General features: G+C 36.6%; 1 protein-coding gene across 3 annotated transcripts in view; it reads right to left on the reverse strand.

Moving 5' to 3' along the window:
- CCDC91 (coiled-coil domain containing 91) overlaps positions 1-25,943 on the reverse strand; it is a 409,281-nt gene that overhangs the window by 67,856 nt on the left and 315,482 nt on the right. For all 3 annotated transcript variants that reach the window (XM_068970284.1, XM_068970286.1, XM_068970285.1), the window contains one exon: positions 4,799-4,912. In XM_068970284.1, the coding sequence (XP_068826385.1) occupies positions 4,799-4,912 (114 nt within the window). The remainder of the gene's footprint in view (positions 1-4,798; positions 4,913-25,943) is intronic.

Genomic DNA, 25,943 nt, shown 5'->3' on the forward strand with positions numbered 1-25,943 from the left:
AAATTTTTGTACCTTGTTTTAAAGTCCCTGGATATATTCCACTGTCTCCTGGTTTATACTCTATAGAATTTGAGTAGAATTTGTATCCTGTTGTGTGAAAATTCTATAAATCTTAATTATGTTGAATTGGTTCATAGTGCTTTTCAGGTCTACTATATCCTCCTACTTTTCTGTCTATTCATTCTATTAATTTTTGAGACTTTGAAATTCCAACTAAAAATCTTAATTTATCTACTTAAAAATAATTGTAAAAAACAAAGAAAAGAATAGAAAATACCAGAGTACACTGTTCATAGTAAGGGTAGGTACTGTCTTGTAAACTTTTTTTTCTAATTTTTATTTTTGTTTATAGATTCATTGAGAATTGGGTCACAATGTAAACTGCATTTCTTAAGGCCACTCCGATACACAATGATTCAAACTGTGGCTTTTGCTTAACAACGTATGTTGAAGATTGTTATACTACAGTTTTAAAAAAAGTTAAAGACTGGTTAGGACAAAAGACATATAAAGACAGAAACTAACATGGGGTTAGACTTCTTTCAAAGATTTTGGAAAACTCCTAGGGGGGACGATTACTTTACAGACTGGAATGTAAGCCCAGTTGGAATCAAGGTCTACAGGGCTTTTGAGGTGTCTGATGTTGAAAATCTCAAGTTGACGCTAGTTAAAAAAGCTGGAGAGGAGAAAGGAAAATTTTTGTTCTGGAAAAGTGTTCTTCTCTGATGCAAAAAGAAATTCATCTTACAAAGGAATAAGGAGAGATGAGCTGGTCTAATTTAGTCTTTGGAAAAAGACAAAAAGATTATGAATTTGCTAAAAAAATCTTTTGTTTCTTCTAGGTATTACTTTATAAGCTAAGAGATGTCTTTTTTGTGTGCATGTGAAAATTTTGCAAGCCTCCAAAATTCATAAAAATTAACTTGAAACACTGAAATCCATTTCAAAAAGAAACAGAGTGTAGAGAATCTTAATTTTTAAAAAGTTATAAGAAATCTCATAGTGGGTGTTTTCATTTTAGATATTCTAGCCACTTTCCTTTTTTATAGCTTTTCTATTTGGAGAGGTGGAAACATTCAAATGTTAAAAGTATTCCACAATGTGTGTTATTTAAAAAATTCTCAAGTCCCGAAGTGAAAGTAATAAACTCTCTATTAATATATTAATTAAATTAGTCTTAATCATCTATGAATCTAGTAACATGAGTCGAATAAACTATTAGGATCATGTTTATTCTAAATCATGTTAATTTATTTAATAAATTAAATTTATTGTTCTTACTATATAAGGGAAGAAGGATAGAGAAGTGGAACTTTGGTGCAAATAGAATCTAATATTGTAATGACTGTTGTGATTTAATGAACACTTCTAAAGGTGATAACTAGTTTATCTAACATAAAGAGATACTAATCTTTTAGGCTAAAGGCAAAGGAGAAAAGGAAAGATATACCCACCTGAATGCAGAGTTCCAAAAAATAGCAAGGAGAGATAAAAAAAGCCTTCCTCAGTGATCAGTGCAAAGAAAAGGAGGAAAACAATAGAATGGGAAAGACTAGAGATCTCTTCAAGAAAATCAGAGATATTGAGGGAACTTTTCATGCAAAGATGGGCACAATAAAGGACATAAATGGTATCGGTCTAACAGAAGCTGAAGAGATTAAGAAGAGGTGGCAAGCTCAACATTCAGAAAACTAAGATCATGGCATCCGGTCCCATCACTTCATGGCAAATAGATGGGGAAACAGCGGCTGACTTTATTTTTCTGGGTTCCAAAATCATGACAGATGGTGATTGCAGCCATGCAATTAAAAGACGCTTACTCCTTGGAAGGAAAGTTATGATCAACCTAGACAGCATATTAAAAAGCAGAGACATTACTTTGCCAACAAAGGTCCGTCTAGTCAAGGCTATAGTTTTTCCAGTGGTCATGTATGGATGTGAGAGTTGGACTATAAAGAAAGCTGAGTGCCGAAGAATTGCTGCTTTTGAACTGTGGTGTTGGAGAAGACTCCTGAGAGTCCCTTGGACTGCAAGGAGATCAAAACAGTTAATTCTAAAGGAAATCAGTCCAGAATATTCATTGGAAGGACGGATGCTAAAGCTGAAGCTCCAATACTTTGACCACCTGATGCAAAGAACTGACTCATTGGAAAAGATCCTGATGCTGGGAAAGATTGAAGGCAGAAAAAGAAGGGGATGACAGAGGATAAGATGGTTGGATGGCATCACCAAATCTATGGACATGAGTTTGAGCAAGCTCTGGGAGTTGGTAATGGACAGGGAAGCCTGGCAGGCTGCATCCATGGGATCACAAAGAGTCGGACATGACTGAGCGACTGAACGGTTATTGAACTGAATCTTTTCATATGGACTTACCAGGTGGCTCCGTGGTAAAGAATCCACCTGCCAATGCAAGAGACGTGGGTTTGATCTCTGGGTCGGGAAGATCCCCTAGGAGGAAACGGCAACCCACTCCAGTATTCTTGCCTGAGAAACCCCATGGACAGAGGAACCTGGGGGCTATAGTCCATAGGGTTGCAAAATGTTGGACATGACTGAGTATATAAGCACAATCCTTTAATATAATTTGCAAGATCACAGATTAAATGGCAGAGATCATTGTCAGTTTTCTTCAAGGGTTAATTACCTCACACAGGAACCAGATGACTCCTGTTAAGACATTTCCTGTTCTCATTTTAAATGTTTCTAATGGTAGTTGCAAAATTTCTTTTGAGCAGAAAGTAATATTCAATTTTAAAGTTTTTTTAAGAGAAAATTTCAATTTTGATCAAAGAAATATTAATCTAAGACACCCTTATGAATAAGTTTGCTATTTTACATAATTTCTTGTCCAAATTAAGTGTTCAAATAAGAACTGGTCATATATTATTAAAAAAAGATGATTAAAAAGAATACATCTGTAAAAGTTTGGGATTAACATATACAAACTACTATATATAAAACAGATAACCAATAAGGATCTAGTGTATAGCACAAAGAACTATACTCAACATTTTGTTATAATCTTTAAGGGAAAAGAATCCGAAATATATATATATATATATACACACATATATAAACTGAATCACTTTACTGTACACATGAAACTAACACAATGTTAGAAATGAACTATACTTCAGTTTTTTTTTTTAAAGGATACATCCACAATACCCTGAATTTATTTCAAGTCTGTGTTCTTTCACTATCACAATTTCTGTGTGTATGTGGAAAGCATCTATAATTCGTTTCTTGTATGACTGCTTCTAAAGTAGGTTATTTAACATAAACTCCTTGAGAAAACACATGTAAATAGGAGTTTTCTAGGAAAATATCACTTCCTGAAAGGTCATCTGATGACATCTGGCTCAGAATTTTCTCTTCTGAAAGTGAAAGTTGCTCAATTGTGTCCAACTCTTCGCGATCCCATGGACTATACAATCCATGAAATTCCCCAGGCCAGAATACTGGAGTGGGTAGCTTTTTCCTTCTCCAGGGGATCTACCCAACCCAGGAATCAAACTTAGGTCTCCCACATTGCAGGTGGATTCTTTAGCAGCTAAGTCACTCTTCTGAAGGTTATATATCTATTAGATATTTTGGGGGGGGGGTTAAGTTACTTTTAAAAACATCTTGAGATAAGTTGCACAGAGATTTAATCCCACATGAAATGTTTCTGTGAGTGATTAATTAATCTGGAAAGCTTACTTAGAATTTTTCTTTTTTTTTGCTCTGTTGACAAAACTCTGTTGAAACCTAATGGTAGCTATTGAGAGGTAAGACTTTTCTTTATATCATACCAAAATTGATTTTAAATTAAGAGTATGGAACTCAAGTGGTATCATGAGTTCTTATGACATTGCTAGGAGTGTCATTACTCTTCTACTTAACTGCCAACTGAAAAGTAATCTTTTATTTCTTACTCTGACAACCATTACCTGTGCCAAATATCCTTATACACACTATGTTTTATGCTTTATTTATAATTTTATTATGTTGTATAATACCATATATTGTGTAATATATAGTTCTTTAATATCTATGTTATACTAAACATATAAATAAGACATAAAATAATATGTGAGAATTCACCATATAACTTAGTATATAATATACTGTAATTTAACATGCTTATTACAGAGATTACCATTAAACATCTCATCCTAAGTGTTTCTCATCCTGGATACAAAGATTTGTTGAAAAGTCTAAAAATTAAGCAATTAAATACATTATTTTCAGCTACTGCTCAGACTTACAAATTAATAAAACCACACTGTACCAAAATGACATGTATTTTGTAAAGCTTCAATATGTATTATAAATTCTGACAAGCATATTCTGAATTTTGTTCTCAAAATGAGACTATGGCAGAAGAGCCCTAATTTGATAACTGCAATAAAATCTATTAGAACCACAGTGGTGTTAACCTAGTCCGAAGGCCTAAAGAGTGCATACAAATTTTGACAACCATTACATAAGAAATAACAAACTTATGGCAAAAACTTAAAAAAATCTATACCTGTCTACTTTCTTTTCAAGTGTAAAGTCAAACTGAAAATAGGTCATTTCTGGGAATCCAGCAGGAAATTATTCAGTGCTTTTTTTTTTGTTAACAAATGGAATTTATGTTTACAGACATAACTATTAGAATATATACTTATACCAGAAAAAATATTAGATGAAGATTCCTAAATTAGATGAAAAAGGATGTTTTAAAAATTTTAAAATTTAATGTCATTGTATGGAAGCCAATGCTTCAATTTATGGAAGAACAAATTAAAACCCTTCAGGGGATACTTACCCTTTTCTGTTCCTTTACATACTCTATCAGTTCGTCTCTTGTTCTCTTCACTGCCTCCTCCACAGCCTTTTCACTTCGTTTTTGCTCTTCTATTATTGCTGCCTTAACTGTTTCCTGTTTGTGGAAGGATGAGAAAAAGTCAGGGAGGTATGTGCTATGACATGTTTGTGCCCATTTTATATAAACTAAAAATGTTCCAAGGGTTGAACTTATCCTTTTCAAAGCATGTCTTTAAACAGGAATAAGAACTTACAGAAATCTTTTGGGTTCTGTGAACAGATTCCACAGAATTCACTTTTTCAAACTGAGTGAAAGGGGAAAAAAAATGGAGTAAGCCATTTATTGCAGGGAGAGCCTAAAATACTCCAATAGCTTCCTTACCAACCTTTCATTTGATGTTTACATGATTGATTGCCTTCCTGTACTCTGCACTATTCACATAAGACTTCCAACTTGTATTTATTCTTCCAAGAACACCCTAATGTTCTAGGCTGTTTTATTCACATTTAGCTTTTCCATCACACAATAATCAAGTGTGGTCCGGGTGGTAAGATTTACAGATAGTTTAGTCCTCCTGCCAGGTTAAGACGTTGAGAGCTGGACACCATGAATGAGAGGTAAAAATTTCACTCTGTGTCCTAATATCTGAAATGAGAAATCTAGGAAGAAAAGTGGTACTACTCATTTTGCCGAAATAGTAATCAAGGACCCTAAGAGATTTCAAATTTTCAGGTAAAGAGAAAGATGGCTAAAATTCTAAAGAAGAAATATTAACACTTCGCAAAAACTAAGAAATATTTTGTGCTAAAATAGCATTTCATAGATTGGAAGAATGCTACAAACTCTAACTTCCTTTTGTCTACAAAGGCAGTATCTTTCTTTGAACAGGCAATCAGAAGATGCCTTGATATTTCTCAATAGTATTTCCCTCATTTTGCTATTCTTGAGGACCTTTCACTTTGTTGTGTATACATGTTTTGGTTTAGTTTTTCCCAATTTTATACACACACACACATACATACTTAAGTTGGGTCTGACTATTTTGTGACTGCCTGGACTGTAGCCCACCAGGCTCCTCTGTCCATGGGATTTTCCAGGCAAGAATATAGGAGTGGGCTGCCATTTCCTTCTGCAGGGGATCTTCCTGACCCAGGGATTGAACCCATGTCTCCTGAATTGGCAGGCAGATTCTCTACCACTGAGCCACCTGAGAAGCCCTATCTGTTAATCCCAAGTTCTAAATGTATGCCTCCTCCTGTCCCTGCAGTAACTATAAGTTTAATTTCTATATCTGTGAGTTTCTCTTTTGTAAATAAGTTCATCTGTATCACGAACAGATTCCACATATAAGTGATATCATGTGATATTTGTCTTTCTCTGACTTACTTCACTCACTATGACAATCTCTAGGTCCATCCATGTTGCTGCAAATGGCATTAATTTGTGCTTTTTTAATAGTTGAATAGCATTCCATATTGTGTGTTTGTGTGTACATAGGACACTTATTCATTCATGTCAACAGACATTTAGGTTGCTTCCATGTTTTGGTTATTGTAAATAGTGCTGCTATGAACACTGGGGTGCATGCATCTTCTCAAATTAGAGTTTTCTCTGTATATATGCCCAGGAGTGTGATTTCTGGGTCATACGATAACTCTTTTAGTTTTTTCAGGAACCTGCATATTGTTATCCATAGCAGATGCACCAGTTTAGATTTCCCCAACAGTGTAAGATGGTTCCTTTTCTTCATATGCTCTCCAGCATTTATTATTTGTAGACTTTTAAGTCATGACTATTCTAACCAGTAAGAGGTGATACCTCATTATGGAAAGCTATAATAATTTTTGAAAAAAAAAAAAAAAAGACAAAAAGATTATTTCAAATAAAAGCACCTACTATTACAACTCCTGTTGGTTTCACACATACTAATTTGGAATTTGAAACTTTTCAGATTTTATAAAGGCAAAAAGTTAATACGTATGTTACTAAGCCCCCTGAAATAAAACACAATAATATTTCTGTGATGAAGGGTGTGAATATTCACACTATGTGGGTAAATTAAAAGTGTAAATAGTTTCACATTATTTCAGGACAGCATTTGCAAAAAGCCTTGCTTTCTAAGGATTTTATAATTTTAAAACTACTGTAGACCTAGACTAGTTGAATATAGAAGATAAATCCATATCATATTGAATATCAAACATAATTTCTATCTAGTAAGGGTCAAATTTGACTAGAAATGTTTGAAAACAAAACCATCAATTTAAATAAAAGGAATATATCCAGGAAAAAGATGAAGAGAGTTAGCTACTATGTTCTTCAGTTAAAAAAATTTTTTTTTAGGGTGGATACTTTTGAGGCTCCTTCTTTCTTAAATTTTGAGTTGAAGAAGAACATTTACAAAGAAAGTCTCCCTTGATTCTCTCCTCCCCAGCTGGCAGTTAGGTGACAGTCAAGGTTGTAAAATCTATATATACATACCTATATTTAAAACAGATATCCAACAAATGGTTAGGATCCCTTAGGAAGCATCACAATAAACAAAGCTAGTGTAGGTGATGGAATTCCAGTTGAGCTATTTCAAATCCTGAAAGATGATACTGTTAACATGCTGCACTCAATATGCCAGCAAATTTGGAAAACTCAGCAGTGGCTACAGGACTGGAAAAAGGTCAGCTTTCATTCCAATCCCAAAGAAAGGCAATGCCAAAGAATGCTCAAACTACTGCACTTATCTCACACACAAGCAAAGTAATGCTTAAAATTCTCGAAGCTAGGCCTTAATAGTATATGAATCCAGAACTTCCAGATATACAAGCTGGATTTAGAAAAGGCAGAGAAACCAGAGATCAAACTGCCAACATCTGCTGGATCACAGAAAAAGCAAGAGAGTGCCAGAAGAACATCTACTTCTGCTTCATTGACTATGCTAAAGCTTTTCATTGTGTGGATCCCAACAAACTTTGGAAAATTCTTCAAGAGATGGGAATATCAGGCTACTTTACCTGCCTCCTGAGAAATCTGTATTCGGGTCAAGGAGCAACAGTTAGAACAGGGCATGGAACAATGCACTGGTTCCATCGGGAAAGGAGTACTTCAAGGCTGTATATTGTCACCCTGCTTATTTAACTTCTATGCAGAGCACATCAAGCAAAATACTGGGCTGGATGACGCATAAGCTGGAATCAAGATTGCCGGGAGAAATATTAGTAACCTGAGATATACAGATAACATCACCCTCATGGCAGAAAGTGAAGAGGATCCAAGAGCCTCTTGATGAAAGTAGAAGAAGAAAACGAAAAAGTAAAAAAAAAAAACAAACAACAACCCTCGATGTCTTCAAAGGAAGAGGCTGATATACACACAAACAAGGACATTAATGATGATGAATGAAAAGGGATGCAGAAGAACTGGCCTAAAAAAAAAAAGAAAGAAATACGGCAGTAACCTCCAAATGAATTCTAAGTAGAAAGGCTTAGAATTTGTCTCGGGGGAGCAGAACCATGGATGGGGAGGGGTGGAGCAGGTGACTTGTTTCATTATAAGGTCTCTGGTAGTATTTGATCATAAACATTTGAATATATTACTAATTAAAATCTTTAATGACATATTTCTGAGGTAAGTAGTTTATAAGACCATGTAGAACATCATTCCTTGAAAATGTTGAGCGATATAAATAAACTTGGTGTCAGAAATCAAAAAAACAACAACAACAACAAAGATCATGGCATCTGGTACAGTCACTTCATGGCAAATAGATGGGGAAACAACAGCAACCGTGACAGACTTTATTTTGGGGGGCTCCAAAATCACAGATGATGGTGACCGCAGTCATGAAATTAAAAAGATGCTTGCTTCTTGGAAGAAAATTTACGACCAACCTAGACAGCATATTTAAAAAGCAGAGACATTCCTTTGCTGACAAAGGCCCATCTAGTCAAAGCTATGGTTTTTCCAGTAGTCATGTATGGATGTGAGAGTTGGACCATAAAGAAGAATGCACACTGACGAATTGATGCTTTTGAACTATGGTGTTGGAGAAGGCTCTTGAGAGTCCCTTGGACAGCCAGGAGATTAAGACAGTCAATCCTAAAGGAAATCAATCCTGAATATTCATTGGAAGGACTGATGCTGAAGCTGAAGCTCCAGTACTTTGGTCACCTGAAGCAAAGAAGTGATTCATTAGAAAAGACCTTGATGCTAGAAAGATTGAAGGCAGGAGAAGAAAGGGATGAGAGAGAATAAGATGGTTGGATGGCATCACTGATCATTGAACATGAGTTTGATCAAGATCCAGGAGATTGTGAAGGACAGGGAAGCCTGGCGTCTTACAGTCCATGGGGTTGAAAAGAACTGGAAACAACTGAGCAACTTAACAACAACAACCAACAAGTATCTACTGTATAGCACGTGCAACTCAGGTCCATATTATGTAATGCCCTAAATGGGAAAAGGACTTGAAAAAGGATACATGTATGTGTATAACTGAATCACTTTGCTGTATACCTGAAACTAACATAACATTGTTAATCATCTATGCTCCAGTATAAAATATAAATGAAAAAAGGAAAAAAAACTTTATTATTTCATTTATTTCAATAAATAAGTATTTTTGAACATGACAAAGAAAGTTTAAACCTTTTATTTTCTAACTAAATTCGGAACAAGCAACAATCAGCGAATTTTGTATGCATGCTCATGTGTCTGTGAATATCTGCCTGCATGTTTTCTCGAATTCCATGAATGAACTATATTGTCCCTGTGAGTCATGAGACTTAGTCTAAAATAAAATACACTTCACGAGGGATGATGATTTGCCACTAATGAATACATTCAAACACGGCAATTCTGAAAGAATACTTTCCAGAATATTTTAGTAATGTGCACATCCTGGAACATGATATATTCTCTAAGGCATGATTTATACTCTAACCTTGGCACTAATGACAATTCCTTGCTGGGGGTGGAGATGGGAGTATTATTATAAGTAGTATACTTGGTATTTGCTTACTAGATCATCTTCAGTTGAGAAGCACTGCTCTAAAATTAAGTTTGGAGGGAAAAACATCCATTTGCACATGTTGGTAAATATGTTAAAATATATTGACACTTCTTATTATAAATATATTTTGTTACAAATAAAATATGTGTAAAAAATCAAATCCACATTATTATATAAGTAGTTTTCTAAGTGTGGAAGAAAGAGTTCTACTTACTAATTTTTCCAGTACTCCTTACTAGAATCACTTTCTATAATGTTACAATAGGTCATGATGAAGGTCATTTCCTTTATTAGCATGTGAGAAGATGCAGTTGTGCAGTAATTAGAGCATTCTTTGGCATTGCCTTTCTTTGGGACTGGAATCAAAACTGACTTTTCCCAGTCCTGTGGGAAAATTTTCCAAATTTGCTGGCATATTGAGTGCAGCACTTTCACAGCATGATCTTTCAGGATTTGAAATAGCTCAAATGGAATTCCATCACCTCCACTAGCTGTGTTCATAGTGATGCTTCCTAAGGCCCACTTGACTTCACATTCCAGGATGTCTGGCTCTAGATGAGTGATCACACCATCGCGGTTATCTGGGTTGTGAAGATCTTTTTTGTACCGTCCTTCTGTGTATTCTCGCCACCTCTTCTTAATATCTTCTGCTTCTGTTAGGTCCATACCATTTCTGTCCTTTATTGAGCCCATCTTTGGATGAGATGTTCCCTTGGTATCTCTAATTTTCTTCAAGAGATTTCTAGTCTTTCCCATTCTATTGTTTTCCTCTATTTCTTTGCATTGATCACCGAGGAAGGCTTTCTTATCTCTCCTTGCTATTCTTTGGAAGTCTGCATGCAGATGCTTATATCTTTCCTTTTCTCCTTTGCTTTTAGCTTCTCTTCTTCTCACAGCTTTTTGTAAGGCCTCACAGACAGCCATTTTGCTTCTTTGCATTTCTATTTCTTGGGGATGGTCTTGATCCCTGTCTCCTGTACAATCTTTTAGAAAAGGAAGAGGAACCAGAGATCAAATTGACAACATCTGCTGGATCATCAAAAATGCAAGAGAGTTTCAGAAAAACATCTATTTCTGCTTTATTGACTATGCCAAAGCTTTTGACTGTGTGGATCACAATAAACTGTGGAAAATTCTGAAAGAGATGGGAATACCCGACCACCTGACCTGCCTCTTGAGAAACCTACATGCAGGTCAGGAAGCAACAGTTAGAACTGGACATGGAACAACAGACTGGTTCCAAATAGGAAAAGGAGTACATCAAGGCTGTACATTGTCACCCTGCTTATTTAACTCAGATGCAGAGTACATCATGAGAAATGCTGAGCTGGATGAAGCACAAGCTGGAATCAAGATTGCCAGGAGAAATATCAAGAACCTCAGATATGCAGATGACACTACCCTTATGGCAGAAACTGAAGAACTAAAGAGCCTCTTGATGAAAGTGAAAGAGGAGAGTGAAAAAGTTGGCTTAAAGCTCAACATTCAGAAAACTAAGACCATGGCATCCGGTCTCAACACTTCATGGCAAATAGACAGGGAAACGGTGTCAGACTTTATTTTTGGGGGCTCCAAAATCACTGCAGATGGTGACTGCAGCCATGAAATTAAAAGAAGGTTACTCCTTGGAAGGAAAGTTATAACCAATCTAGATAGCATATTAAAAAGCAGAGACATTACTTTGCCAACAAAGGTCCGTCTAGTCAAGGCTATGGTTTTTCCAGTGGTCATGTATGGATGTGAGAGTTGGACTGTGAAGAAAGCTGAACGCCAAAGAATTGATGCTTTTGAACTGTGGTGTTGGAGAAGACTCTTGCGAGTCCCTTGGGCTGCAAGGAGATCCAACCAGTCCATTCCAAAGGAGATCAGTCCTGGGTGTTCATTGGAGTGACTGATGCTAAAGCTGAAACTCCAGTCCTTTGGCCACCTCATGCGAAGAGTTGACCCACTGGAAAAGACCCTGATGCTGGGAGGGATTGGGGGCAGGAGGAGAAGGGAACGTGGATGAGATGGCATCACCAACTCGATGGGCATGAGTTTAAGTAAACTCCGGAAGATGGTGATGGACAGGGAGGCCTGGCGTGCTGCGATTCATGGGGTCGCAAAGGGTCAGACATGACTGAGTGATTGAACTGCACTGATCAAATATTTTCTAGAGCAACAATGTGCTTTACTTTGATTCTATACATGATATACATTGCTGCTGTTGTTCTGTCACCTGGTCGTGTCCGACTCTTTGTGACTCCATGGACTGCAGCACACCAGGCCTCTCTGTCCCTCACCATCTCCCAAAGTTTGCCCATTTCCTTTGCATCAGTGATACCATCCTGCCATCTCATCTGATGCCCTCTCCTCCTCCTGCCCTTAATCTTTCCTAGCATCAGAGACTTTTCCAATGAGTCAGCTGTTCACATCAGATGACCAAAATACTGGAGTTTCATCTTCAGCATCAGTCCTTCCAGTGAGTATTTGGGGTTGATTTCCCTTAAGATTGACTGGTTTGATCTTGCTGTTTGAGGAACTCTCATCAGTGCTCTCCAGCACCATAGTTTGAAGGCATCAATTCTTTGGCACTCTGCCTTCTTAGTGGTTCAGCTCTTAAAACTGTGCATGACCACTGGGAAAACCATAGTCTTGACTACACGGACTTTTGTCCACAGAGTAGTGTCTCTACTCTTCATAATTATTTAATTATGTATTACTTTAAAAGTTGCATGTGGTTGTGGAATTGCACCTCAGAAAATGAATGTCTGAATCATAAGTCAACCTATTTTATGCAGTTCCTTTGTATCAACAGTTAAGGAAGTAGGACTTCAATTCCTACATAAATTTATGAGCTCACATTACAGCTCCATCAGTGCTTTTCACATATTGATCTAACTGCAGATGAAACTTCCATATTTCAAAATTCATCTGCCAGGTAACTGAGGAGCTTCCATCTAATTTTCAATTGGAAATAATCAATCTGCAGTGTAATGATAGGCAAAATGAGAAGAATTTAATTCTACAAATGCTTCTCAGATAATGAATATGCTCAATTAAAATTATATACTCACTGACTGATACCAATGTTTTCCAGTACTTATTTGTGTGAAAGAGATTCTTAAAGATGAAATATGTAGAGTCTCATTAGATATTGGCATTAATAATTAAGTATTTGTAATCATTTTTGATGACAGGAATACTTAATGGAACCACATTAAGCAAAATGTTATTCTTTCCAAAGAAAATTCTATTCTTCTCACTAGTAGTGAAGGACAGGGAAGCCTGGTGTGCTGTAGTTCAAGGGGTTGCAAAGAGTCAGACACAACTTAGCGAAGAACGCAAGTAGATGCACATTATTAAAAATTAATATTACTATATTTTGAAGTTCATCAACAAAAATTTGTGAATATTTGCTGTTTCTTGTGTAAACATAAGCTCTACATAATATTTTCAATTAAGCCTCTTGGCCCGTAAGTTTCTAAAATATTTACTAACTGGCTCTTTACAGAAAAAGCTTGCCAATCCCTGATTTAGCTCATGATTCTGTAAGCTGGCAACCTGAGCTGGGCTCAGCTGGACAGTTCTTTTGGTCTTGGCTGGGTTCTCCCATGTATCTGCCATCAACTGGTGGGTCCCAATCTGGCTGCTGCTACAATGATGGCCTACAGTAGGCTGGCTTGTTTCTCCTTCCTATGGGCTCCTATCTCCTGCAGACTATTTAGGGATTTTTCACGTAGCTGCTGGACAGAATTGTAAAAGAAAGGGTGGAATGTCTCTTAAGATATGGCTCAGAAATGATACAGTGTTACTGTAGCCACATTATACTGGCTTAAGCAAATATGTAGTAAACATTAATTCCAAAACTCTTATCTAATTGTCTATATGTCTTTTCAATACATTCAAAGGTATCAAGCAGTCTGTTTACCTTCTTAGAGACATATCTCCTGGACGTATCTCCAACCAGGATTGGTCGGTCTCTAGGTCAGTTATTCTGGGGTTTCCATGATTTTTCTAGGGGTTTGGCTACATCTCTCTGGAGCTTATCAGCTTTCTAGATACCACTGGATTATTTTTTCTTTCTGTACTTCTTTAGTTTTGATAGTTTACCTCTTCCAGGAGATTCCTCAGAAAAGGCATGTTCTTTCTTTGTTTTGATAGAGTACCTCTTTCAGGAGATTCTTCAGAAAAAGGTACATGAGAAGCATAAGTTTTGGTATCTCCTTTGTCTTGAAAATGCTTTCATTTTACCCTCACACTTAAATTATAGTTTGGCTGAGTGTAGCTTTCAAGGGAAAATTTGTGCAGTTTTCAAGGTTACTGAGGAGTCTGCTTACACATTCTGATTCATTATCATTTGCATAAATGTATCCCTCTTATGAGAACCTTTATGTATTTTCTTTACCTTTGCTTCTCAAAAATTTAATGATAAACTTAATAACAGCCCTACCTAGAAACTTGTATCCTATAATTTAGAAGCTCATGTCTTTCAATTTTGCAAGATTTACTTTAATACTATTATTATATTATATTTACTGCATTTTACTTTCTGCTTTTTATTTCACCTCAAGATCCTGTGATTCAGCTAAAGAATCTCCTGAACCAATTGCCTAATTGCCTCGTCTTTTCACTTCTATTTTCCATTTCTTCGTATTTTTATACAATGTTCTCTGGAAGACTCCTAACACTTCATCTTCTGACTCTTGCTGTTGTTTTTTAAACTTTCTGTTGTATTTTAAATTTCTAATCCTTTCAAGTGACTTTTAAAAAGGCACCCTCTTCCTGTTTCACAGGTGCAAAATCTCTTACTTTTAAGGAAATTAATGATAGTGTTTTTTTTTTTTTAACTTTTCATGTCTCCATAGAACGTTTTTAATCTCTGCTTTTGATGAGGAGTATTCTATTTATAGTTGACTATTTGCTCATGTTTAAGAGTAGAGCACTAAAATGCTGAGTAACATATCTGTGCTTGCAGTTGTGGTTTATGGACTGTGATCTTAAGAGCAGAGTAATCTGGCTGAGTTGCTTCCTTAGGGAGATTTCGGATACCAATACAGTTAAGTCTTTTATTCTGGGCTGCCTAGATGCCTCAGTTAAAGAATCTTTGAATTTCCTGTTTGGTTTCCAGCATTCTGAGAGCTGTGATGGGAAAAACGGGTAATGTTCTCAATAAGCAGCTGAAAACTTTTCACCTTGCTGTCCTCCCAATCCCATTTCATTAAAGCATTTATACCTTCAAGTATGTTTGGTGATCCCTGGTCCAGACACCTTCCACTTTCTTTTTCCCCCAGAGAACTAATCCCAGGTTTCTGATAGAATTTGCAGAGGATGCGTGGGGATCTGTTTATTACACAAACTTCCAAACCCCTTCAAACTGAAGCTTCATCTTCATTTTCACTTCTAGAGATGCCTGGTTCCACCAACTGGGAAGCCTTTGGGAGTTCCCCCAGAGTACACTGCATGTTGTATATTGGTCTTCTCAGTCATCTCCACTTCTAATTTAGGGCTCCATTTCAGAGTTTTCATTTCGGTGAGGTTTTAGAAGGGAGTTAATAAAACTGCTCTTTTATCTGGATATATGTTTGAAAAAAGTATGAAACTTTTTATTTTGAAATAATTTTAGAGGTACAGAAAACTTACAAAGACAGTACAAGGGTTCTCATATGCCCTTAACACAGCTTCTTCTAATATTAACATCTTACACAACTATGGTACATTTATCAAGCTAACAAATTAATATCATATGGTAATATTAAATAGATTACACTCAATAGATTATTCTGCTGAGCATATACAACAGCTTTTCTACTAATGCCTTTTTTCTGTTCTAGGATTAAACTAGGGTAAGATATTGCATTCAGACATCATGTCTCATTAGTCTCCTCCAATTTGTGGCAGTTTCTCAGTCTTTCCTTATTATATTGACACTGTTGAAAAGTACTTTTCATTTTGAAGAAATTTGGATTGGTGTTTTTTTCTCTTACAATTAGATGGGGGTTATGAATTTTTGAGAATGCCACAGAAGTAAATAATGCTTTTCACTGAAATCAGTGATTATAATTATTACAGTTCATGTTCTCATCCTCTGTCACCCCCTTCTGCTGTTACTCTCTTGCAGAATTAGGGTCTTTTCCAAAAAGTCGGCTCTTCCCACCAGGTGGCCAAAGTATTAGGGCTTCAGCCTCAGCATCCTCGCATCCTCTGACACCCTCTTCTCCTTTTGTCTTCAGTCTTTCCCAGCATCAGGTCAGGTGGCCAAAATACTGGCACTTCAGCTTCAGCATCAGACCTGTTAATGAATATTAAGGGTTGGTTTCCTTTATGTTTGATTGGTTTGATCTCCTCACTGTCCAGGGGACTCTCAAGAGTCTTCTCCAGCACCACAGTTCAGAAGCATCAGTTCTTCGGTGCTCAGCTTTCTTTATGGTCCAACTCTCACATCTGTACATGACTACTGGAAAAACCACAGCTTTGACTATATGAAACTCTGTTGGCAAAATGAGTACCTGGTATACAGCAGAAATGCCTAATTAATCTTCAACAAATGAGTGAATTTGTTTCCTCAATTCAAAGAAATCTACTTAAGCATAGGGACTATAACTTACATCTCTTGTGGACCCCACAAGAGGTGTATATCTTGTGGATATACCTAGGTTAAAGCTTCCCTGGCTATTTCAGTTCATTATTTGTTTGGCTGTCTCAGTAATTTTGTTCATGGTGCCCTCTAGGCCAGAAGAAATACCTAAGTGTCTCATCTATTAATGGAACATATCTTAGTAGCCATTTGAAAAGATACAAAAAATGGAAAGAAAAAAACTTTTAATTCATTATTAACCATAGTTATTTATGGGAATTTGTACATGTCAGGCATTGTACAATCTTGACTTAAGACTGGACTTTATTTCCTATTCCACAATGATATTTGCATGGTACTTTTTTTTTTTTATCATAGCAACACATAAAACCCACGTTCACTAAGATATGATAATAATAGAGAGAAATGTAAGACTGTCATTAGTATTGACAAGCTAGTCAAGAGATCTCAAGTGTCTTCTCTGTGTTGTCCTTTAATACTTAAAATACCAGGCAGCATCCTTGTGAAGTCACTGCGGTGCAGGGCACCCTGATTCAGTTTAGAAACTACAGCCTGAAGTAATCACAGCAATTAGCAACTCACTCACTGTTTATCATCAGTTCAGTTCAGTTCAGTTGCTCAGTTGTGTCTGACTCTTTGCAACCCAATGAATCGCAGCACACCAGGCCTCCCTGTCCATCACCATCTCCTGGAGTTCACTCAAACCCACGTCCATCAAGTCGGTGATGCCATCCAGCCATCTCATCCTCTGTAGTCCCCTCCTCCTCCTGGCCCCAATCCCTCCCAGCATCAGAGTCTTTTCCAATGAGTCAACTCTTCGCATGAGATGGCCAAAGTACTGGAGTTTCAGCTTTAGCACCATTCCTTCCAAAGAAATCCTAGGGTTGATCTCCTTCAGAATGGACTGGTTGGATCTCTTTGCAGTCCAAGGGACTCTCAAGAGTCTTCTCCAATACCACAGTTCAAAAGCATCAATTCTTCGGCGCTCAGCTTTCTTCACAGTCCAACTGTTTATCATACATGCTACTATTCTAGGTGTTAAAACTACAAAGGTGGTGGTGTAATGGTAAAATAAACAGCATCAACAACAGCAGTGGTCATCTCAGTTACAACAAATCTTATGTTTCAGGCAACATGCTTAGTAAGCTAAGTGAATTTATACTGTGCTATAAACTTATCAACAGTGCTTAAAGATTCGGTGACCTAATAGAGGTCTGTGTGCAATGGAGTATTACTCAGCTATTAAAAAGAATTCATTTGAATCAGTTCTGATGAGATGGATGAAACTGGAGCCAATTATACAGAGTGAAGTAAGCCAGAAAGAAAAACACCAATACAGTATACTAACACATATATATGGAATTTAGAAAGATAGCAATGACGACCCTGTATGCAAGACAGGAAAAAAGACACAGCAGTGTATAACGGACTTTTGGACTCGGAGAGGGAGAGGGTGGGATGATTTGGGAGAATGGCATTCTATCATGTATACTATCATGTAAGAATTGAATCACCAGTCTATGTCTGACGCAGGATACAGCATGCTTGGGGCTGGTGCATGGGGATGACCCAGAGAGATGTTATGGGGAGGGAGGTGGGAGGGGGGTTCATGTTTGGGAACACATGTAAGAATTAAAGATTTTAAAATTAAATAAAAAAAATGAATTAAAAAAAAATAGAGGTCTGTGTGAAGAGCGGAGTTAAGAAAAATATACTGTAAACAGTATTAAAAACTAAAAAAGCAATGATATTTGGTATTTAAAGTAAGAAAACTAATGTGTGTTTTTCACTTAATCTTCAGAACCATTTTGAGAGGCAGGTATACCCTGAGATTTAAAGCAGTGAAACTACTTAATTATGTTTAAAAAGTGGCAATTTCAAAAATTTCAAACGTATTTTAAAGAGATTTTATAGTAATTATTTCTGGAATAATTTCCAATGATTATGTTAACACAATGTTAGTAACTGGGTACAAATCTGCAGGGTTGGTAATTCCTATTGACACAGGAACAGAGAGATTCCTTAAACAAAAAAAGGACAGTAGAAATGATATTCTCAATATATATACATTCTTCAGTCTCCTACTTAATCCTTTCTTCAGAGTCCTGGATAAAAATTATATACCTGTTGCTAGATAACCTGTGATCTAATGATTTTTTATCATATTGGGAAATTTAAAATTGTTCACCTATTTCTTCTAATCTGTCCGTCTACAAATAAATAAGCAACAATAACTTCACTGCAGCCCTTCAAATATGTGAACAATGTTCTCATATCTTTATTCTCCTCTTCTCTGAGCTACGTACTCCAATTCCTTCAAAACTATATGGCAAAGTTTCCTGCTCTGTCACTGACTTGACCACAATACCACATAATATCTACATGATATTTTATGGTGTCTAAAGCTGTTTTATAATCTATCAATATTTGTATTTGACAATCGATCTATCTATGTTTTTATTATTTTTGAAAGACATGTTTTTAAAGGTCTCACAGCATCTCTACAAAGCAGCTATTATTAATCCCACTTTACAGTGGGATTGGAGGAAATGGGGCCTCATCCATTTTTAAAAATTGGTCAAGGTAACACAAGTCACAAGCTAGGACTCAAATCTAACCCCATTTGCTACTTAGCACATTTATTTGGCAATCAGTTATTTCAATCACAGGTAACAGAAAATTCAGCACAAACTGTCTAAAAATAATTCAGTCTCACACAGAAAAACATAAGAGAAATACAGGTTCCAGCAATGTGATGGGGATCTGTCTCCCTAGCTCTGCCTTTGGTGTTGGCTCCATTTGCACAAAAAGTTCTACACATATGGTCCCAAGATGGTCACCTACAGTTCCGAAGATTTTCTCATTTTTTTCTGTGAATGAGAGTGTTTGCGTACTTGAGGATCCAAGTCCCAAATGTAGTCTTATAGGCTTGACTCAGAATATGTGTGAGTTCTTGGAACCTTCTAACATGGGGATGGAATATAATCATTAGCCTAAGTAAATAAGGACTTATGCCTAGATTAGAAAGTAGTTTAAATCTCACCTAAACCACATGGCTAAGAAATAAAAAGTATCACTTTGGGAAGGGAGGAATAGATGCTGAGGGAGCACTAATAAATGCCTTAAGTTAGTCCCATTCTGATTTGGAAATGTCTCTCTTAAAACATGGTATATGGAACTGAATGTGCTGTTTCCATCTGACCAGTGAGAGTGTGTGCTTTACTGTGACTAAAAAATTCCTACTACTACTCATGCAGTAATTCATCACTACCTTACAACAAATCAAAACTAGTTGTTCAAAGTAAACACTTTTCTGAATCTGAAATTAATTATCTTTTTTTTTTTGGTCCAGATTTCTTTCTGAGTGTTTTATTACACTTCAATAGTAGTAGGAATCATCTCAGTTTGGCACCCAACAGACAATCTAATGCATACTTTTTAAAAAAGGGATCATAATAGCCAAAGCGTTAATTTAGGTGATCCTACTTTTAGTAACACATTCCATTTAAAAGCAAGCAAAACTCTTAAGAGAGCCAAATTGTATTATCAGAGATCAAGTTCATTTTTGAAAGATTAACAATTCTCCTAAAACAGTGCTGGTCCAGAACCATTTCACAACTTCTTGCAGCTTGTTCAAGACTCAATTCCTACTTTAAAAGTGCTGATAATATAATGAAGAAGACACAGAAGCAGATCCTTTTAACATAATATGGTTAGGCACTATAGAGTTAAATACTGCCAATGAAGGGGAAAGAACCTTGATTTAATCTGAGAAATGGACAAAGAAATTTACTGAATTAAAAAAAAAAAAGTAAGTTATTAACAAGAGAGGGTTTTGAAAGTTAGGAAAGCAATGGCATTCTAGGCTGAAGGCACAGTATTACTAAAGGCCCAGTACCAAAAATGGGGCTTCCCTGGTGGCTAAGATGGTAAAAATGTGTCTGCAATGCAAAAGACCCAGTTTTGATATCCTGGAGATGGGAATGGCTGCCCATTCCAGTATTCCTGCCTGGAGAATTCCATGGAGATGAGTCTGATGGGCTAGAGTCCACAGGGTCGCAAAGAGTCAGACACAACTGAGCGCCTAACACACATCATGAACAGGCTAGTAGGTGTACCAGTAGGATGGTGCAAAAAGCATGAAGTGTGAAGCAGAGTGGCAGAATATGAGCTGGAAATGTGGAGACCAGGTCACTAAAAGATTTCTATTTTATGTTCTCCAGGTCACTAAAAGATTTCTATTTTATGTTCTGAAAGATCTGTCGATCATTCTACGTATATTCTACAGGCTATGGGAGGCACTGACATTATTCCAATTTGAAAAGGGACAAAACTGGAAACGAAGAAATGTATACAAGAGGTCAAGGTAAGCAATAAGAACCCTAATTAAGACAGTGATAGCAGGTAGGAAGGAAGTGTGTATGTTTAACGATTATTTAACAGGTAAATTGGGAAAACTTTAATGATTTAAAGGTAGTGAAATGGGGACAAGAGAGGAAAAGTTTAGGAGGAGTTCCTTCTCTGGACTGGCTAACTTGGTAGATGGCTATTTCACTATTTGAATAAAATAGGAAATGTAACAGGAGGGAAAAGTCTTGAGAGACGAGAAGGTAAGCTGATGTACTACTGTTCACTTGTCTCTAGATACAATACTTTTGACAATTAAAAATCTAATTAAGATTTTACCTATACCTAACTAGGTTACTATCAAATTTCAGCACATAAAAAAATTTAAATCTAATGAATCAAAACAAAATAAGTCAATACTGAAAAATTATTTCAGTGTTGTGAAACTATCTGGCCTGCTAAGTTAAAATAGAAACGTTATTTCCTTTTTAAAAAGAAGGGTCAGGTGGCAATGCTAAATTTTTTAAAGAAAATTTAACCACTGATTGTAATGTCTGTGGTTTCTGGGGAAAACATAACCCCAAATTACTGTGGCTGTGGTTATAAACTATTATGAAGAGCTTCCAACGTCAGACATAGTTTAAGTGTCTGTATGCACTGGAGTCTTTTTACAGGACTTTGCTAGAACAGCAAAATTAATGACTCTTTTTGCCCACTTTGGTGTCAATAACAAATGTGCTTTAACAAAGATTTTTAAGAAACACAGAATTAATTTAATATGAACATCAAATAAGCCAGAGTCATAAGCTTTCTCCTTAATATACCAGAAAAAAAAAGTGCAAGTCTACAATCAACACTGTGACTTGGTCTTACTTTATGAACAAGGCCAAATCAAATCAAGTCATCTCTCAAGTACATTTGGATAAATATGTGCCACAATCCTTAGGTAGCATGTTTTTGGTCATAGTTTAACATTTCTCTCCTCAGTTAAAGTCAGTATTAATACAGAGAAAATCTAGAAGCAAACTGGGAAGCAAAAGCTGTTTTTCCCCTTGAATTTCTCAGGAGTAAATGATGTTGCTTAAGTTAAGCCTGATTGCTTTTTGCTTTGCCACATGCTATCCTCTCCACATTTGAGTAAGACTTAGTGGCCAAGATGTTAAGTGCTGCTAATTACAAATTTTATTTTTGGAATTCTTTCCATTAAAGACGTATCTGAGTGCTGTGGAGTGACCTAAATCTTGGAATTAATGAAAACATTCACAAAGCCAGGCCCTTCAGTCAGTACTCAAGCAGTTTATAGTTCCCAGGACAGTAGTCTTCAGGCTTGATGTTTCTCAACCAGCTGCCAAAGAACTAGCAGACAGAATGAGCAGTGGCCTCTGAAACCAGACAGGAGCTGGGCAGAGGGCGGCAGGAGTTGCTATTGTGTTGCTGGCTCTGAGCTTCCCAGAAAATGTAGATGAAGATCTGGTTGATCAACCCTGAGTAATAGTGTGATACAGAAAGCATCAATAACTTTAATACCTTCCCAATTTCATCTGAGATACAGTAATCAGGAGTGTGAGACTGTTTCTACTATTACACAGCTAATTTAAAGTGAATGTAGTTCTTTCTAGTTAGAAAATGGCCCAAGTTCCATACAAGAATGTCATGTAAAGTCTTGTCCAGATTTTCTTGCTTTTAAATATCATTTATATACTTGTTAATCTCAAATTTTGGTCTCCAGCCCTGACAACTCACCTCAACTCCAGGCTCATATTTATAACTGCCTACTGAATATTTCCTCTTGGATTATGAATAGATACCTCAAATTTAGTGTGCACAAATTAGATTATCTCCATAATCTAATTATCTAGTTATCTCCATAAAACTGAATTCTTTCTCACCATAGTACTGATAAATGAAGTCACCATCTAAAGTTGCTATCTATCCAATAATTTATTCTTGGTAGTCATTTGTTTATAAAAATTAGCTTCATTAAAATATTATTTACATATAGTAAAATTATCAGTATGAAATATATAATTTGATATGGTTCTAGCAAATCAAATGTAAGCACCACTACAATTATGATTAAAACATTTTCATCACCTTCAAATGTCCCCCTGCTGTAAGTCTCTTCCCTATCAACTACTGATTTCTTTCCTCTCAAGCTAATTTTGCCTTCTCTAGGATTTTAAATACAGGCATATCTTGGAGATATTGTGGGTTTGGGTCCAGATCACGGCAATAAAATGAATATTGGAAAAAAATTAGTCACAAAATCTTTTTTCTCAGAGCATATAAAAGTTATTAGGTTTACACTTTGCTATAGTCTATTGTGTGCAATAGCATTATGTCTTAAGTAATACATGCCTTCATTTAAAGCTTTATTGCTAAAAAATGTTAAACATTCTCTGAGCTTTCAGAGAGTCTTAATCTTTTTGCTGGTGGAGGGTCTCGCCTCAAGGTTGATGACTTCTGACTAATCAGGATGGTGGCTGCTGAAGGCTGGGGTGGCTGCAGTAGTTTCTTAAAATAAGACAGAACAATGAAGTTTGCTGCACTGACTGACTTCCTTTCACAGTCTCTGTAACTTGGAATACTGTTTGATAACATTTTACCTGGAGTAGAACTTCTAACAAATTTGGAGTCAATCCTCACAAACCCTTGCCGCTGCTTTAGCCAAATGTGCAGTTACTTCCTCAAAGTCTTCCACTGAAGTCTTGAATACCTCAAAGTTATCCAGGAAGGCTGAAATCAACTGCTTCCAAACTCCTACATGTCGATATTTTGACCTCCTTCCATGAATCTGAATGTTCTTAATGGCATCTAGAATGGTGGCATTTTCCCGGAAGTTTTCCATTTACTTTGCTCAGATCCATCAAAAGAATCAGTATCTATTGCAGCCTTACAGACTCTATTTCTCAAATTATAAGAGTTGAAAGTTGAAATTACTCCTTGACCCATAGGCTGCAGAATGGACATTCTGTTAAGCAGGCATGAAAACACCATTAATCTCTTTGTACATCAGAGCTCATGGGTGGACAGGTGTACTGTCGAAAAGCAGTAATATTTTGAAAGAATTTTTCTTTTTTTTGAGTAGTAGAAACAGAACAGAAAATATTTGGTAAACCATGTTGTTGACAGATGTGCTGTAATCCTGGCTTTGTTGTTCCATTTATAAGAAGCATAGGCAGAGTAAATTGGGAATAATTCTGAAGGGCCTGAGGACTTTCAGGGCCAAAGGAGCACTGGCTTCAACTTCACCAGCTGCATAGTCTCTAATAAGAGAGTCACCTGTCCTTTGAAGCTTTGAAGCCAGGCACTGACTTCTCTATAGCTGTGAACGTCCTAGATGATATCTTCTTCCAATACAAGGCTGTTTCATCTACATTAAAAGTCTGTTATTTGGAGAAGTCACCTTCATTAATTATTTGAGCTAGATCTTCTGGATAACTCGCTTCAGCTTCTACATCAGCACTTGTTGCTTCAGCTTGCACTTTTATGTTATGAAAAAGGCTTCTTTCCTTAAACCTCATGAACCAACCTCTGCTAGCTCCCAACTCTTCTTCTGCAGCTTCCTTGCCTCCTTTGGCCTTCACAGAACTGAACAGAGTCAGGGGCGTGCTTTGGATTAGGATTTGTTGTAAAGGAATGTTGTGGCTGGTTTTACATTTTATCCAGAAAAACGTTCTCCATATCAGCAATAAAGCTGTTTTGCTTTCTTCTTATTTGTGGGTTCATTGGTGTAGCATTTTTCATTTCCCTAAAGAACTTTTCTTTGCATTCACAATCTGGTTAACTCTTTGGTGTTAGAGGCCTAGCTTTCACCTTGTCTCAGCTCTTGACATGCCTTCGATCCCTGGGTTGGGAAGATCCCCTGGGGGAAGGAATGGCAACCCACCCCAGTATTCTCGCCTGGAGAATCTCATGGACAGAGGAGCCTGGCTGGCTACAGTTCATAGGGTTGCAAAGAGCTGGACACCACTGAAGCAACTCAGCAAGAACGCCCCTCACTAAGCTTAATTATTTTTAGCTTTTGATTTAAAGTAAGAGAAGTGTGACTCTTCCCTTCACTTAAACACTTAGAGACTATTTAAGAATTATTAATTGGCCTGACTTCAATACTGTTGTGTCTCAGGGAATAGGGATGCCCAAGGAGAGGAAGAAGAATAGGGAAACGGCTCATCGATGGAGCAGTCAGAATACATACAAAATTTACAGACTAAGTTCACTGACTTACATAGGTGCAGCTTGTGGTGCCCTCAAAACAACAGTGATAGTAACAGCACAGATCACTGTTCATAGATCCCAACAAACAGAAACATAATGAAAAACTCGTAAATATAATTACCAAATGTGACTCAGAGACATGAAGTGAACAAATGTTGCTGGAAAAATAGTGCCAATAGACTTGCTCAAGGCAAAGGTACTACAAACTTTCAGTCGGTAAAAAATGCAGCATCCACAAAGCTTAAGAAAAGTGAGACACAATAAAACAAAGTGTGCCTGTAAGTAGAATCATGCAGCATGCAAGTTTTTTTGAGTCTGGCTTCTTTCCTAACTTACATATCTAAAAGTTCCCCTAGCACCTATCCTCACCCAAACACAGAACCTTCATTTTTTTTCTTCAAAGTCCATATCTCTATAATGAATTACTTTAATTATCATGGGTCATTCTCAACTTGAATATATGCTCTATGAGTGCCTAGGAACCTTGGGTATCTTATTCAATGCTATATGCTCATAGCTTCCAAAAGTGCCAATACATGGTAGATGGTCAATAAATATTACTGAATGAATAAAAACATAAAAAATTTCCCTCACGTTTTCCTACTAAAATTACCTATACATTTAATTACAAATAAGATGTGTTTGTATTTGTTCTAGGATGAGCACACTGGGAGAGAGAACAGTAGTAAGTCACAAGGCCTCTAGAGTAAGGCTGCCAGATTTTCAACGTGGCCTATTGCCTCATCTGAGTTACTATGGCCTTGAGCAAGTTAAATAATCTTCTTGAGGTTTAATTTCTACATATGTGAAAATGGGAGTGATAGTTTTTGTCTCATAAGTTGGTTTTAAGGCTTAAGTGAGATCAAACATGTAAAACAATTTAAAAAGTACCTCATAGTTAGAACTGAATTAAAGATAGCCAATATCGTTAGAATTATCACCTTCTCTACCATTATCAACACCACTGTCTTACTGTTTTGTGCAAAGATGAAGAAACAGAT

The sequence above is a fragment of the Capricornis sumatraensis genome, chromosome 4, assembly GCF_032405125.1.
Source record: "Capricornis sumatraensis isolate serow.1 chromosome 4, serow.2, whole genome shotgun sequence".
In the NCBI taxonomy this organism is placed as follows: Eukaryota; Metazoa; Chordata; class Mammalia; order Artiodactyla; family Bovidae; genus Capricornis; species Capricornis sumatraensis.